The 14705-nt window shown below is 38.0% G+C and overlaps 1 protein-coding gene across 7 annotated transcripts in view; it reads right to left on the bottom strand.

Annotated features, from left to right (window-relative positions):
• Positions 1 to 14705, bottom strand: part of ark2n (arkadia (rnf111) N-terminal like PKA signaling regulator 2n) — a 120244-nt gene that overhangs the window by 26373 nt on the left and 79166 nt on the right. Inside the window, exon 4 of one of the 7 annotated variants that reach the window (XM_068030067.1) lies at positions 3327 to 11565. The exons of the other annotated variants lie outside the window; for them this stretch is intronic. Coding sequence (XP_067886168.1) covers positions 11105 to 11565 — 461 coding nt within the window. The 3' untranslated portion in view covers positions 3327 to 11104. Of the gene's footprint in view, positions 1 to 3326; positions 11566 to 14705 lie in introns of those variants that run through there. 7 annotated transcript variants of the gene reach the window in all.

Genomic DNA, 14705 nt, shown 5'->3' with positions numbered 1-14705 from the left:
CACAGAATTTCTAGTTATGCACTTATTAGGACCAAACTGTTTGTTTGAGCTATTTAAGTTTTACACTTTAGAAAAATAAAGCAATATATCTGTTGTTGTGTTGCAAACTGTAAGATTATGTAGTCCAACAAATAATCACATCCAGTACTGATGCAAAACTAAGCAAACACTGACCAACTGAGTTCCACTTTTTTTTTTGCAGTCAATATTTATACAAGGGCAATTAATACATAGAACAGACACTTAATGACATGCAACATCCATCAGTAGTACATACATGCAAATAAAAATACTTCAGCACCTACCCTTTACAACATGTTTGGCAAATATTTCCAGTCTTCAGATTCAGAAAGCATAGGCACATCTGGTTATTTCTGTAGCTGTGGTCCTGCATCTTCAGTGTTACCAAATAACACGTCGCTGAGCTTAAGAAACGTACTGCTTTAGTGCAGATCACTATAAGGGAAAGGACCATGGTATTCTGAGACAGCGTATGAGGCATTAAAATGCTCTTATCCAGGGTTGGCAGGGTTGGGGAACAAAGCCTATTCACTTTAGGGTTTTGTTTGTTGTGCAGCTCACAGATGCTTTGTCATTAAGCACATTGTCAAAGATTAGCCAGCATTGAGGTACAACAGCTTTGTAAAAGTCAAGTGCACAGTGCTTTTAATCAATATTTACAGCTATCACTTCATAGGAATCAGATTCCCTTCAAATGAAACATGGTGCCCAAAATGATCACCATTCTGTTTGCTCAAAGGGGTGATATTTCAAAGTGAAATCCTGTTTTAAAAAATTGTGCAATAACATAACCTAATAATGGTGTACACATTCTATAATATAGTGGTGAAACATAAGCTGATACCATTTTCATGGTAATCTAAAATGACAATTTCACCTATATACAGGTGATTTCATAGTAAGAAGCTGAGATAGACTGTAAGAATAAAAATTCATAAATTGGTCTCCTTGAGAAAATAAATAAGGTTAATTACAGAAAAAAGGGCAAGATTGCTGACTGAGCCAATATCGAGATGAAATGCCAAAAAATCTCTTTCTACATAATGTTAGAATATTGTTTACATGCAAGTGGACATAAAAGTCAATAAAATGCTTCACTTCAAGGAACCTTTACAATTTTATATGATTTGTGCCCGATGCAATAGCAGATGCTGTTTAAACAAAACATTGTTTTTTGAATGTTTTGGTTCTGCTCATTTTACAATGAATTTGCTTTTGGCTCTTCACTTGCATTTTCAATGTAACCTGTCACAGCAATAGAAAGCCAGGGTTCACAGTTGTAAAACCTCAATGGTTCACATGCTGCATCTTCTGAAAGATGCCTCAACTTCTCCCCCCTCTTATACATGATGCATAGATTTATCGCACTTGTGGGAGGTGATGACTAGAACTAGGGGACACAGTTAAAAATAAGAGGTCTCTCTTTTAAGACAAGAGATGAGGAGAAATGTTTTTCTCTGAGGGTGGTTAGGCTGTGGAATTCTATTCCCCAGAAAGCAGTGGAGGCTGGGTCATTGAATTTATTCAAGGTTGAGTTAGATTTTTGATAGGCAAGGGAGTCAAAGGTTATGGGGGGCAGACAGGAAAGTGGAGATGAGACCACAATCAGATCAGCCATGATCTTACCAAATGGCAGAGCAGGCTCGAAGGGTCAAATGGCCTACTCCTATTCCTATAACAGTTCTTCGAATTTCTCCACTGCAAAAATAGCTCTCTATATGGCTGAACTCAATCATAAATCCTGCCTGTACAAAGATCAGGCTTCAGAGTTGCATAAATTAAATCTGGTTAATCAGAGTAGTCCACTTCCATATAAAACAATAACTGAAAAATTTCAGGGAGCGAAAAAAAGGGATAAATCCTAAACATCACTGACCAAAAGCATTAAGATGGCAATGAAGGGAGTAGAGGAAATGTATCTCAACTCTACAGCAAACACTGGTTATAAGACTCAAGCTAGAAGGAATAGCCACCTTCTTTGATGGTTCATCAAGGTCACTTCCCTCAACGGAAAGAGCGAACAGAATTAAAAATGAGGGCATCAGCAACACAGCCGAGGTTTAACAAGTTCGGGTCACTGCATCCCCACAGAAAATCTTCAGTTGCCACTGGCTGTTGATTGGATGGAGAGGGGATGGAGAGGGGATTACAAAATGGTGGAGAGTGGGGGTAAAGTACACATGCAGTTCCTAGTAGCCAAAGGCTAAAGGCTTGTGAGCAGAATGCTCGCCCAGGATAATGGCAATAAACTTAAAATAGATCAAATAAAAAGATGTGGGTTAATCAGTAAACATTGAGCAATGATATCCAAATCCTTATTGGCTTAACTACCCAGGGCAAGCAAGTATATTGCACGGGCGGCACAGTGGTTAGCACCGCAGCCTCACAGCTCCAGCGACCCGGGTTCAATTCTGGGTACTGCCTGTGTGGAGTTTGCAAGTTCTCCCTGTGTCTGCGTGGGTTTTCACCGGGTACTCCAGTTTCCTCCCACCACCAAAAGACTTGCAGGTTGATAGGTAAATTGGCCATTATAAATTGCCCCTAGTATAGGTAGGGGAATAGAGGGACAGGTGGGGATGTGGTAGGAATATGGGATTAGTGTAGGATTAGTATAAATGGGTGGTTGATGTTCGGCACAGACTCGGTGGGCCGAAGGGCCTGTTTCAGTGCTGTATCTCTAAATAAAATAAATATGGATTACTGCCTCCATCTGTAGCCACTGCTATTTAAGATTTGGTTGTGATCAGCCACGGGGTAGCTGAAAATGCACAATGAAGGTAATAGAATTGCAGTTCCATAATATACTTCACTAACCACTGGTGTATCTTCAGCCTTCAAATCTAAAAGCCTTCATTTGTTGGAGATTGGAGGATTCATTTACCTGCCAATTTTTGAAACCTCATGCTCTTAAAACACTATATGCAGGATCTTGCTGTTAGTCCAGGCCCTATTCTTCACCATTAGCATTAACATTACCTAGGCTTTTGCCAAGAAATTTTCGCATTTCCTACAGATTCTGCTAGTTTTCTTTGATGGCACTAATTATACAGAAATTAGCTATTTTACTAAATTTAAACTTTACCCTCTCCCAAAAAAAAAATTAATAGAAGTTACTAATCTTGCGAGCAATTTCCACTGCAATACTCATGGTTAAAGCCAACAAAGCTTAAAGTGACAAGTGAGGTACATGGATGCTCAAGTCTTCAAGTGCATCTTATTTCCTAGTTTGGAATACACCAAATGCTATTGCACAAGGCAGACTACAGCACTGCATCCTGGAAGGTACAAACAGAAGGTGAGGAAGCCAACAGAGGTTTACTCTTTGAACAATTTATTTTCATTGAAGTTGCAGTATTTTACACTCCTGGATTTTACAGGGATTTTGGCAATAAAGTACATGGCAAACAATATTGTTACGTTACATAGGTAAGGTGTTGCAACAGCAATTCCCTAGAAAGTAAAGGTGGACACAAACAACAATCCTGGATGTCAGTTACTGGGATCCACGACATTACCTGTAACTTGTTTACTCTATTTGGCACTTTGTAAACCGTTGACAAGGAGGACAGTGACATCCTAAACTCTGTACTATTGTGTGTTATGCTATAAACTACACTTTCCACAAATGCAAGTGATAGCGAATCAAGAATGTAAATCTAAGCCATTATAGACTCATTAAAAGATGTGGATTGAAATTTGATGTTGCAAATTTTCCGCTATTTAAAATATTACAGACCAGCAAGTATCCTAGTCATTCCAAAAATAATCACCCTAGATCTGAATTAAACTAGTGAACTGAATTCTCATTTCAGTAAGGGACATCCTTAACCTTAGTGAGCTGCAACCGGAGATTAAGCACTATATAACATACCTTAAGGCTAAGAAGGCAGCCACCTTTAAGTTAAAATCAACTAAAATCTTATTTTAAAAGAGGGGTACAGCTTGTATTTAGAGTTAAGCTGGGAGTTTAAAAAAACACTAACCTACAATCTGGGGAACACTGCTATCATTTAGTGAATTGTTTTGGTACAATTTAGAACTGGAGGGGGGTGGGAGAAGAAAAATGGAAACTTTCTTAGATGAGGCAGTGTCTCACTTCAAACTTTCTTGTTTAGGGTAGGCGATTACCCTGATGTAATTTTTTTTGTGATGACAAAATATCTAATTATGCAATGATGCACTTCAATGCATTTAAAAAAAACACACTATAGAATTTTCTGTAAAGTGCTGATGCATAGATTAAAAGTGGTGGTTCAAGTACACAAGACAAACTGAATCCTTGATTTTGTAGAGGCATAGAATATAAAATAAATGAGGAATAAATGGAGCATTTTGTACAATTTGAGGCTCCATTATAGAAAGTGCATTTAAGACAAAGAACAGCAGGGTGGAGTCACTAGAATGTTGCCATTGAGAAAATTACAGTTGTGGAGAGAGATTTGAGAAGTTACGGCTTCTTTCAATAGAGCTCAGAAAGGCTAGAGTGCATGGACATGATAGCGATGAATTGTTTTCCACTGGCTGGAAGGATGGTAATAAAAAAAAAAGGCACTAATTTAAATTAAAAATGTTAAAAGGTCCAACAAAAAAATTACAGCAGAGTGATTAGAATGGGGAATCCCCTGCCACAAAAGCTGTTGATAAGGGTCTATAAATTTTACTATGAAGGCATTGGATACTGCTTGAAGAATATCAAGCAGTATGAGAAGAAAGCTGGCAGATTGGATCAGACTAGGTGGCTCATTTAAAGGAAAAAAAGACAGCATATACTTAACATTCTATGACCACACAAAACCACTTTTCCACAAAAACTATGTTTCTTTAAAGATATATATTCTAGTTGTATTTGTTTCTGAAAGAGATATCCCATTCCTCTAGCTTGTGTTGCATAATGCCATTCGATAGCTAACAATTCACAAGGACAGGAGGCAATACTGCTAGTTTCAAGATTCTCCCCTCTCCATACCTCAAAGATGATTCAGTCAGCTTAACCAGTAAGTAGCTGGGCCAAAGAGAATAGTTGTGCTGTGGTAAAACTGGCCTTCATACTCTTTGGTAGTGGAAATTGGGCAAGGTCCTGCTGCTGTTTATCCAGAAACCCCTCGAGGCCAAGAACAGGTTGAATAGCCTAACACAATGTCTTGCACAAGACTCGGCATATTGGACAAGATAATGAGGACACTTTCTGTGGATCAAAGTGTCAGCGGTGTTACAAATAGTGCCCTCAATTTGTGATTTTTTAAAAAAACTTTTTAAAAAGCTGAAGCCTGTAACAATGACAATTAACTTTGAGGCGAAACAACTAGTTGGTGTATTGTCATGTCTCACTGTGAATCAAACCTATAAAAATCAGGTTGGCAATCTTGTACATACTTTGCCCATGTATTCAGGAGCAAGATGTGGTAAAATACTGATTAGCTAAGATATTGATACTCTCAACCTCATTTCTAGTTCGAAAACAACCTTCCTCCCCAAAAGTATCCCAACATACAAATTAGCTCAGGTTTTGATGTAGAAGTTCAGCCACGATCTTACTCAAATCCTGCTCCTATTTCTTATGTTATGTCTGATGAGGTGCCAAAACTCAGCTTAAGTATGGCCATCCGATAATGGTTAGAGCCCGAGGCTGCCATCAGTTCATAGTCATAGCCATGTTAAAATACAAGTATATGAAACGACAAGCAAAAAAACACCCAAATTCTTTATTACAAACAGAATTGAAGGATTTGAAAATTTGATGTGAAAACTGTCAAAATGCAAACAAAAAAGGCATGAGCTTAAATCCATCTCAAAGTACAAATCACAGGTTCTGGTATTTGTGTCCACCTCTAATACAGAGTTTGTTTTTAAAGCAAATTGCACCGTAAACACTGTCCACAACTAGTATCTATAGATCCTGTATAAATACTAATTACTCACTGTTCCAGTGCAGATAGCAGCTTCAATAACAGAGTAAAAAGATGAAACCCCATTTCCATTGATCAACTTGAGCGGTTTTTCACAATTTTCTCAAGTATATCATCTTTGGAGTTACTTTACATTCATCGTGATGAGGAGCCACAGATTTCAGAGACTGCTTTAATGCTAACATACTGGCAAATCCACAAAATCAAGAGGAAGTATGAAATTTAAAACAATTCTTGGAGAATGAGGGTGGGAGGTAAGAGAATGCATCTCAATCTACATAGATTGATGGGCATTGGATTTTTCTGATATTAGAAACATTCACATGGGGTGGCACTTTTCAGATAGCATGTTACAGTATACTGCACCATGATCATACAGAACAAATAAGCAGGCGCTGTTCTATGACTTTCCAATTTTACTTCGGTGAGCAGGAGAAATGCCAGCACCTTCTCTTCCCATTCTGGGGTGAGACATCCCTTACTTGAAACAGCAGCTAATTAATTCTGGGTCTTAAGTTTAGCATCAGGGCTCAAACTAATGGGTCAGAGCTGTAAACAACCAACCAACTATGAAAACTCATAATATTACAATTTTTAAAAATAAACCATGCACTACAAAAAATTATAAATTTGCCTTTTTCTTCCCCTCTCCCTCACCCACCACCACCACAGAAAACACTAATAGCTATCTGACTCTTTGCATTAATCTGTCTGCTTGGATAGCTGGCATCAAGGAGCAAAAGAAAACCATAGCATATGTCCAAACTACAAAGAATGATTGGAATCAACATGGCACTGCTTTTGGCAAGTTAAGTAGCCATCTAGCCACTACCAAGGCATCACCACTCTGGGGACATAAGAAAACAATAAAGAGCTCCAGTTGCCTATCAATAGTAAGAGCCCCGACAATGAAAAAGCTACAGAATCAAATTTAGTTAAGGGTTAAACTGCAAATCAGGCAGACAAACAAGGGTTCCAGGTCACTGTTAACAGTCAAATCTGAGATCATAGAGAACAATGGTTAAGGAGTACTTGTCATCCCTCCATCTCTGTAATTGAATGGTTTAAAGTTTAGTACACTCCACATAAATAAAAATGGGTGACATGTTCCTCCCCCTATAATGTACACATTCAATCCATTCCAGAGGATGAACATCAGACAAAATGCCTGCCCATGAAATAATTTTACATGGCTGTTTAGATGAAAGTCATTTTCTGATTCCATAAAAATGAATAAATCAGCAAAAATATGGCTGAAAAACTTCATGTCATGTAGATTACCACATTTTATTTGGGGAAAGGCGGCTGTTTGTTGGAGAGGTTTCATTTCAACTGTTTACCACAATACCCTGTTAAGTTTAACTTTCCTAAATACTGTATGACGACAAAAATACAGATTAATTTCTGGTGGTGTAAAAGACAATCAAAACACAGCTTACCACTGGTAGCAGTCACATAAATGTTTGGAACCACACAGGGATTGGCATACAAAGCATTTTGGTTAAACAGCAGTTCAAAGCATCACCAGCAAACTCTCAGTGATTTGACAGCAAAGACCAAAAGACCATTTAAAAAAGCTCCATGCCACGAAGTTGTCCCTGCGAACTTTAGAAATAGCAGATATCCAATACAATGGAACAAAGGCAGGGTAACTTATAACACAGACTAACAGCATAAAACTAAATTCAGAAAACTAGGAGGAGCACAACTAGGTTTTCAGAAGACGCCCATCCCTCCTGAATTTTTGGATTTACAAATCCTTCCACGAGGAACCTTATTTAAATAGCCCATCTGAATTCACTCATGGAACATTTCCTACATCTAATGGAAAGGCTTGCAATATTCATTCAGCATTATATCAGACAGACTCCTTCCCTTCATCTCCTCTTCTCCCAAGACTGGTGCAAACAGCTAATACAGTGTACTTTGATTCAGGGCCATATTACATCCCAGAAATCCATCTACACTGATATTTCTGTATTACTGAACATTAAATATTGTTATGTATGGCCTGTGTCAGCTGTATTCCTTTTACAAGAAATCTAAGAATTGCCAAAAGGGAGGGGTTTTTTGTACAGTTTGAACTTTGATTTATCAGCACATGCAATGGATAAATGAAAGCAGCTGGACGCGTGGTCATTTTTTTTTTTATTAACCACAGAAATACTGAACTTCAAGTTACTGCAGTGTGTATTTGAAGATTAAAGAACATGCCTTGTGTTACTTTTTTTTTTAAACTCACATTTTTGGAAGCTCCATGCTTTCATTGAGATTCTAAATGTAACTAAGCCTAATCTTCAGTTATCTAAATTGCAACTGTTTAACAGAATGGCACACATTAACCAAAGGCTTACTGACATACAAAAGGGTAAAACACTCATACATGTATTTCGTTATGCCCATGACACTAGCATTAGGATAGTTTAATATTGTGAATCTACTATATTTATATGGTCATTTCACTGGGAGAGTGGTAGGCTAAATTATTTTAATTTAGATATCCAGAAAGATAAATACACCTTCTGAAAGTTTCTATTCCTCACCCTTACAATGTTTGAATAAATGTTTTTCTTTCTGAATTGATTCTCTCTGCTCCTGAAAGTATGAATTTATGCTGGGATAGGTATTCACAGGCAGCCCTCTTGGACTTCACCCAGTTGGGCATTCTTTATATGTGATACTTAAAGGTGAACTTGGCAACCTTGGGAAAACATCATAGCTGAGCCTAATGTGCCCTCACCAGGCATTCACATGCGCATTCCAAAAAACTCAATGGACAGCAACCATGAGCAACTGCCCTAGCTGATCAATTTCCCCTCTATAGCCTCCGGGTGTTGTGTTGTCAATTGCAAAACCCATTACTGTCCGGGTTGAGATCACAAGATAAACACAGATGATAAAGGCCATTTCGTCACTTAGCCCATCCATCTAGAAAACCCTCCCAAAGTTTCCAATTGTTACATTAGTAGAAGTTATCTCAGCACAGACCAGGAATCAAAAGTTAAGATATTTCTAGTCAGTCCCATCCTAGGCAATTAACTCATTCAGATATTCAGGAGCATTTTTATATGAAATTTGATCCCTAAGCAAAGTAAGCACTCCTGGATATTCTATATCATAACATGTATATTTTTGTCAAGCAATCATTAATCTTCAGATTATCTAAAAAGTACATTATGCATAAAATTTCAAATTTATAATCTGTATCTTCCTATGATTTCTTGTAACCTCATACCATAAGCTAACTAAAAGTTGGAAATCCATATCTTAATCTGCAATGGGTATCAGTAATCAAAAGCTTTATATTTATTTAATTGCCCCTATTTAATGACATCCATTCTTATTTATTCAAGTGTTACATCAACTACTAGATGAGGCCCATTTATAGTGAGGCTGTCGGATGACCTAAAATTGAAGATGTAAATATTTGGCCAACTTAAAATATATTTCTGATGTTCTAACAAAAGGTCATCAACCTGAAACTTTAGCTCCACAGATGCTGACTGACCTGCCGAGTATTTCCAGCATTTTCTATTTTTATTTCAGATTTCCAGCATCCGCAGTATTTTGCTTCAGCTGGGTTGAACACATTTCATAAATTTCCTGGTTGCTTAATCACTCCGTATACAGATATCCAGGTCCAGGAAATGAGACATGAGACCTCAATGTTCAGAAACCATTTAACCAAAATGTTCAGGGCAGTGGCGGATAAAAATACAGCCTGCATCTGCAGATTGGAGGGACAGTTCAAAGCTCGATTTGCTCAGATCAGTTGGCTGTGGGGAGATAATCTGTGATGTCCCAAACCCAATACAGGTTGGGGGAGGAACAGATCATAGTGGACACCTGTTGGAAAATGATATAATTGCCCAAGTGCTAGTTCAACACCAATAGGTCACACTGATTAAGATGCACAAACATATGGTGGACATATTGGTGCAGTTCATTGGCTCAATGCATTCTAAACCTGAAACAAACATTTACAGTGTTCAGTTTCTACAACTATACAACAAATTAGTGTCATGGCATTAGACGAAACACAATATGGTAGTGCTATAGTGCAACCTTTACCATTGGTTTAGTGAACTTGAAATCAATCATTTCTGGTGGTGCAACCCAAAACAGTTAGTCCCAGATCCTGAACTGAGCAATTTTCTATTCCCAATGTGAGACCATAGTCAGAATGGATAGTCTTTCTCCACTGCCCCACCCCAAAAGAGGAATTATGGTAATATGCAATGGCTTTATGCAAAATGCAGTCTGGATGAAAAACAAACAAGCACACAGCAGCACTGGTGCCAAGTGATGGGGGCTTCAGAGGCTTCACCTAGCCATTATCTGTACTGATGTTAGAACAGTAAACTGGGGATCTCATTATAAATATGCTTCAAACTTGTATCAATACTTTTAGTTCTTACCCTAGTAGCAGCAGACATAAAGAAGGCTCTATAGCATCAATTTTCAAAAAAAAGAACTCTAGTGAGGTGTTTTTGGAGTGCAGGGACAGGAGAGGGAGAGAGCCAGAAAAAAGGTGCAAGTTTAAAGGGGAAAGAGGAGAGGGTAAGAGATGTACTGGGTGAAGAGGAGATAGACAGGAAAGGGAGTCATTTTGTCAAACTTGCAAAGATGAGGCATGAGTAACTGCATCTTTTGGCAAGCATTCCTGCATCTCTCATTATTTAGACAAGGTATGAGTGATTTCTGGGCTTTCATTGGTCACTGCATACAAATTAGGATGGTCTCAGATGTGCAAAATCAGAACTTTGTGCGGATGCACCAAACTGAAATGTAATTGCGTGTTTTAACATATTAAGTAACTTGAAACTGTAAAAGTAATTCATTTAACTGTTGCTGTAACTTGGACAATTAAAAATTAATTTTGATCAGTTAATTGAACAATTACATTTAGCAAAATTTTTATGCCTTGCAATGTGAACAAAGGTAAAATCAGAGGTAGGTTGTTATAGTTATCACGGTGACTTCTGGCTTTATAATTCTGTATTTCAAGCAGTCATTCTAAGATTAACAACCTGGCCACTGAAGTTCCTGTATTATTTACAAAAACTGCATGGCTGCCCATGTATGACATTTAGAAATCTAAGTGGTTAAAAGATCTTTCCTCAAAAAAACTCTAGTTTGTCTGGGAGTTTAATTATAAGATTTCAATTTCTGACTGTTTAATGATTTGAGTGATTGAGATCCTGACCAGAGGAGTTGCCATTCTCCTGCAAACCGGTTGACGGATTGTTGTTGAAAGCCATTTGATATGCTGGCGTACCGTCTGCATTTGGATGGTTGTTCAAATAAGGGTTATATGATTGTGGATTTGAATGGTTGCTGGGCAGATGCATAAATGGGCTGGGTTGATTAGGAGCGGGCATTGGCATGCCCCTTGTTGGCATTTTGAGCTCCTGTCGATTCGGTTGCTGTTTTGTGTCCTCATCAGTGTCCAAACGAGTCAGTTTTTCCATCCACATCCGGAATCTCTCCTCTGTCTGCCGCTGCATCTCAGCAAAACAGTTCATTGCTTCCTCCAGCACATTGCCGATACAGTTCCGCTCCCATGAGATCCCACTGTCTAGTAGTCCGGTCATTTGGGCGGCAGTGCCTGCAGTCCCCTCTGCACGATTGTTGGCAGCTTGAAAGACATTGAGGCCATTTGATAAGAGCGATTACAACACACCCATTTTACCTTTTAAAGAGACAGGATCCCTTTCAGTCAGCCTTATCAAAAAGCAATTCTACGTAACAGACTTGTATTATAGCCATTTGTAAAGAAATCTACATTCATTTTTCTTCAGTGAACATTTAGTTGATATGACCCAATCTTACTGACAGTAAAAATATTACATATACTAGATGCAATACCGGTTAAGCAAAATTTGTACTGATCAACTGATTTTGGAAATAACTATCAATGAAAAGTAAAACCATTTTTTCCATTTGAGGAAGGCTTCTTGCTCCCAAAACAGAAAAGCATCAATTACATCAGCACTCCTTTCAGTCTTCAAAATACTATTACGTTTTATGTACGGCATTAATAAAAATACATCAGGTTGTGCTAGGAACATACAGATTTAATCATTTTAGCCTCTTGTGAATTACCAAAAGGAATGCTGCCTTTTAAAAAAATTAATTTGAAGCAACTGTAGGGGAAAAACAACCAAAGTTTTAACCCTGTTGAATTTTTCCACTAATCAATGTTAGTAGTCATTTTCATCAATACTGAGAATCATCTATTTTGTTAAAATGTACATTACAAAATAGAATTTATAGATGCTGTACAATCTGACAAAGATTAACTACTCTTGCATATAACATGGAATCTTGTTTTCAGCACTGAGTGTAGAAAGCAAGTCAAAAATGAAAAAAGGGACTTTCTAAAGTTTATCAGATTTGCACCATATAGGTTAACTACAAGAAACATGCTGCAGCCATAGCTTGGTGGTTTAAGTTTAGTTTCAGGAAAACTGAATCTCTACAGCAAATGACAACTTCCACAGTCACTGCATAAACATACAAGTTTAATGGGCTACACTGCCCTGTCCAATGGGGCAGGCAAATGAATATCAGCTGTGATTTTAAAGATGTGGATGTCGTATGGAGTTTTAAAAAACAGGATCAAGACTCTGCCTCAAAAATAGTTACAACAGAATTAAGATGAGACTTAAGATATCTAAGCACCAGTGGGAATTTACCACAAAATACAACATCTTCTGCCATTGCTGGTTTGGATGGGAGTGCTTCCACAATGACTGCATCCCCTGTCAGAATTCCAACTATGAAGCAGAAAGTTGCCTGGTTAGAATACTTACATTCCTATCTCCAGCATCAGAAGTGATCAAACCACAAAAATTGCCTGCAACAAATAATGTTTTCCATCAACAGTTACAGATCAGGTGAAAAAAACAAGCCTTTTCCCCACTATTCTGTAGATACATATTTATTCTTTTCCTAGTGTGTTTTGTCTTACTAAAGTCTGCAATAAGTTTATTTTTTATGGTCATTACTGGATCAATATGGAGCACGACTTCCAACTTTTAACACCCTTTACCACAACATGTTGGATGCAAAGAATTACTCATTTTGTTTCTAAGTTTATTTACTGTCATATACTTGCCATAATGGGGTTTTAGTCCTCTAAATGTTCAAAAAGACTAAAGAGCAGCCCTCAGGTTACATCTCACTTCCTACATAGAATAACGTTGCTATGCAAAAACAACCAAAATGTGCCCACATAATCATATTCTTAACAAGAGATAAGGCATGGCAATCCACCAAGACAGAACATAATGTAAAGCACAAGATAAATAAGCCAATTCAGAACGACAAATGTATTAGCAGTGATCGGTTCAGCTCTCTTTCTAACGGACCCAGCACAACCCAAATCCAGGCAGACCAATGGGATTAAAAGAGGATGGTACAAATCCATGCTAAGGGCCATTCTCTCCAATAGGATGCAAGTGCTCAGCGAAACTGACTGAACAAGAACCAGAAAAGCTGCTGACATTTCAGCCAAACATTCACCTCTATGCTAGGAACACAACAGAGATGTCACAGTTGCATTTTAACATACTGTATAAATCCAAAAATTCAGAAGGAAGTCTCAGCAGCAAAGCAAATAACACACAACTTCTGCCTGTGGAACTCCCTTCAGCATCCTCACGACTGTGTCTTTCATATGTAGAAGTTCAACCATCAGTTACTGAATCAGGGCTGTCAAAGCATGCACTAAGCTACAAATATTCTGTGACTTGTCAAATCCTCCAAGTCCTTCTGTGTTCTCAGCAATCACCAGGGTCAATTTTTTTGACCCCTTTATAGTTGCCTCACCCTGTTATGCCACCTAATATTCAAAAACGCAAAAAAAAATCTCAAACTTTGGTCAATAATTTAAAGCTTCTTCAACGATTGCCTGCTGGTTTTGGCCTTCAATAGGAAAATCAGGGGTTTAACATTCAATGAAAAAGATTGTTTTTGCAAAAAATTCAAAATGGGATTAATGAACTTTCTCAGCAATTTTTCAAAAACATACTCTCTCGCTGGCTCACTTGCTAAATGTAATATATAACTAAGTAGATAAGATCCCAGGTTTTATTCCCAGTCTGTGTCGAGGCATGAAAAAAAAAATCAGGTATTACAGGCCATCAGTTTACATAAATCAGTTGTGACATAAAAGAGAACAGACTTTTCCAGCTATTATCACTTTTGTTCCTGCACAAATGGAGGAAGTCAAATCTGCAGATAAGCCAAGTTATGGTCCTTCAAAATTTGATGCATCAAGTTTACTGGCAAATTATGGAATCGCTCCTTGGTTCAATCAGTGATGGTGCCCTCCACCCAGTCTGAAGTGGAGCTGTGGAGAGATGGTTGACTTCACTAGTCTGCCATCACACATAGTTGGCATGGAAAGCAGTCAGAAAGATCTAACTGCTGTGCGCTTTTCTGGTCGATGTGGAAAAGGTCAGGCTATGCCAATAAATATCTGATTAGTGCTCTGCCAGAACATATTTTTTGAAATGGATATTTAAAAGGAGCCTTCCAGAATGCAGCTATCTATGCACAAACCCCAATATGGAAAGGCAGAGAACATACATCTGAAATCTCAACAGCATGCTGAAAAGGTACGGCTGACTTAGAACTTTAGCACCATAGTTCCAAACTGAACCTATAGATCAGAGATATAGAACAGCACTCAATTTCTATAGCAAACACCTTTTTACACATTTGCAAGCCAACAAAAATCTTCGGAATTTTTTTTAAAAATAGCAACAGTCA

Source organism: Heterodontus francisci, chromosome 1, assembly GCF_036365525.1.
Source record: "Heterodontus francisci isolate sHetFra1 chromosome 1, sHetFra1.hap1, whole genome shotgun sequence".
NCBI classification, from domain to species: Eukaryota; Metazoa; Chordata; class Chondrichthyes; order Heterodontiformes; family Heterodontidae; genus Heterodontus; species Heterodontus francisci.
This window is presented reverse-complemented; position numbering and strand designations above follow the sequence as displayed.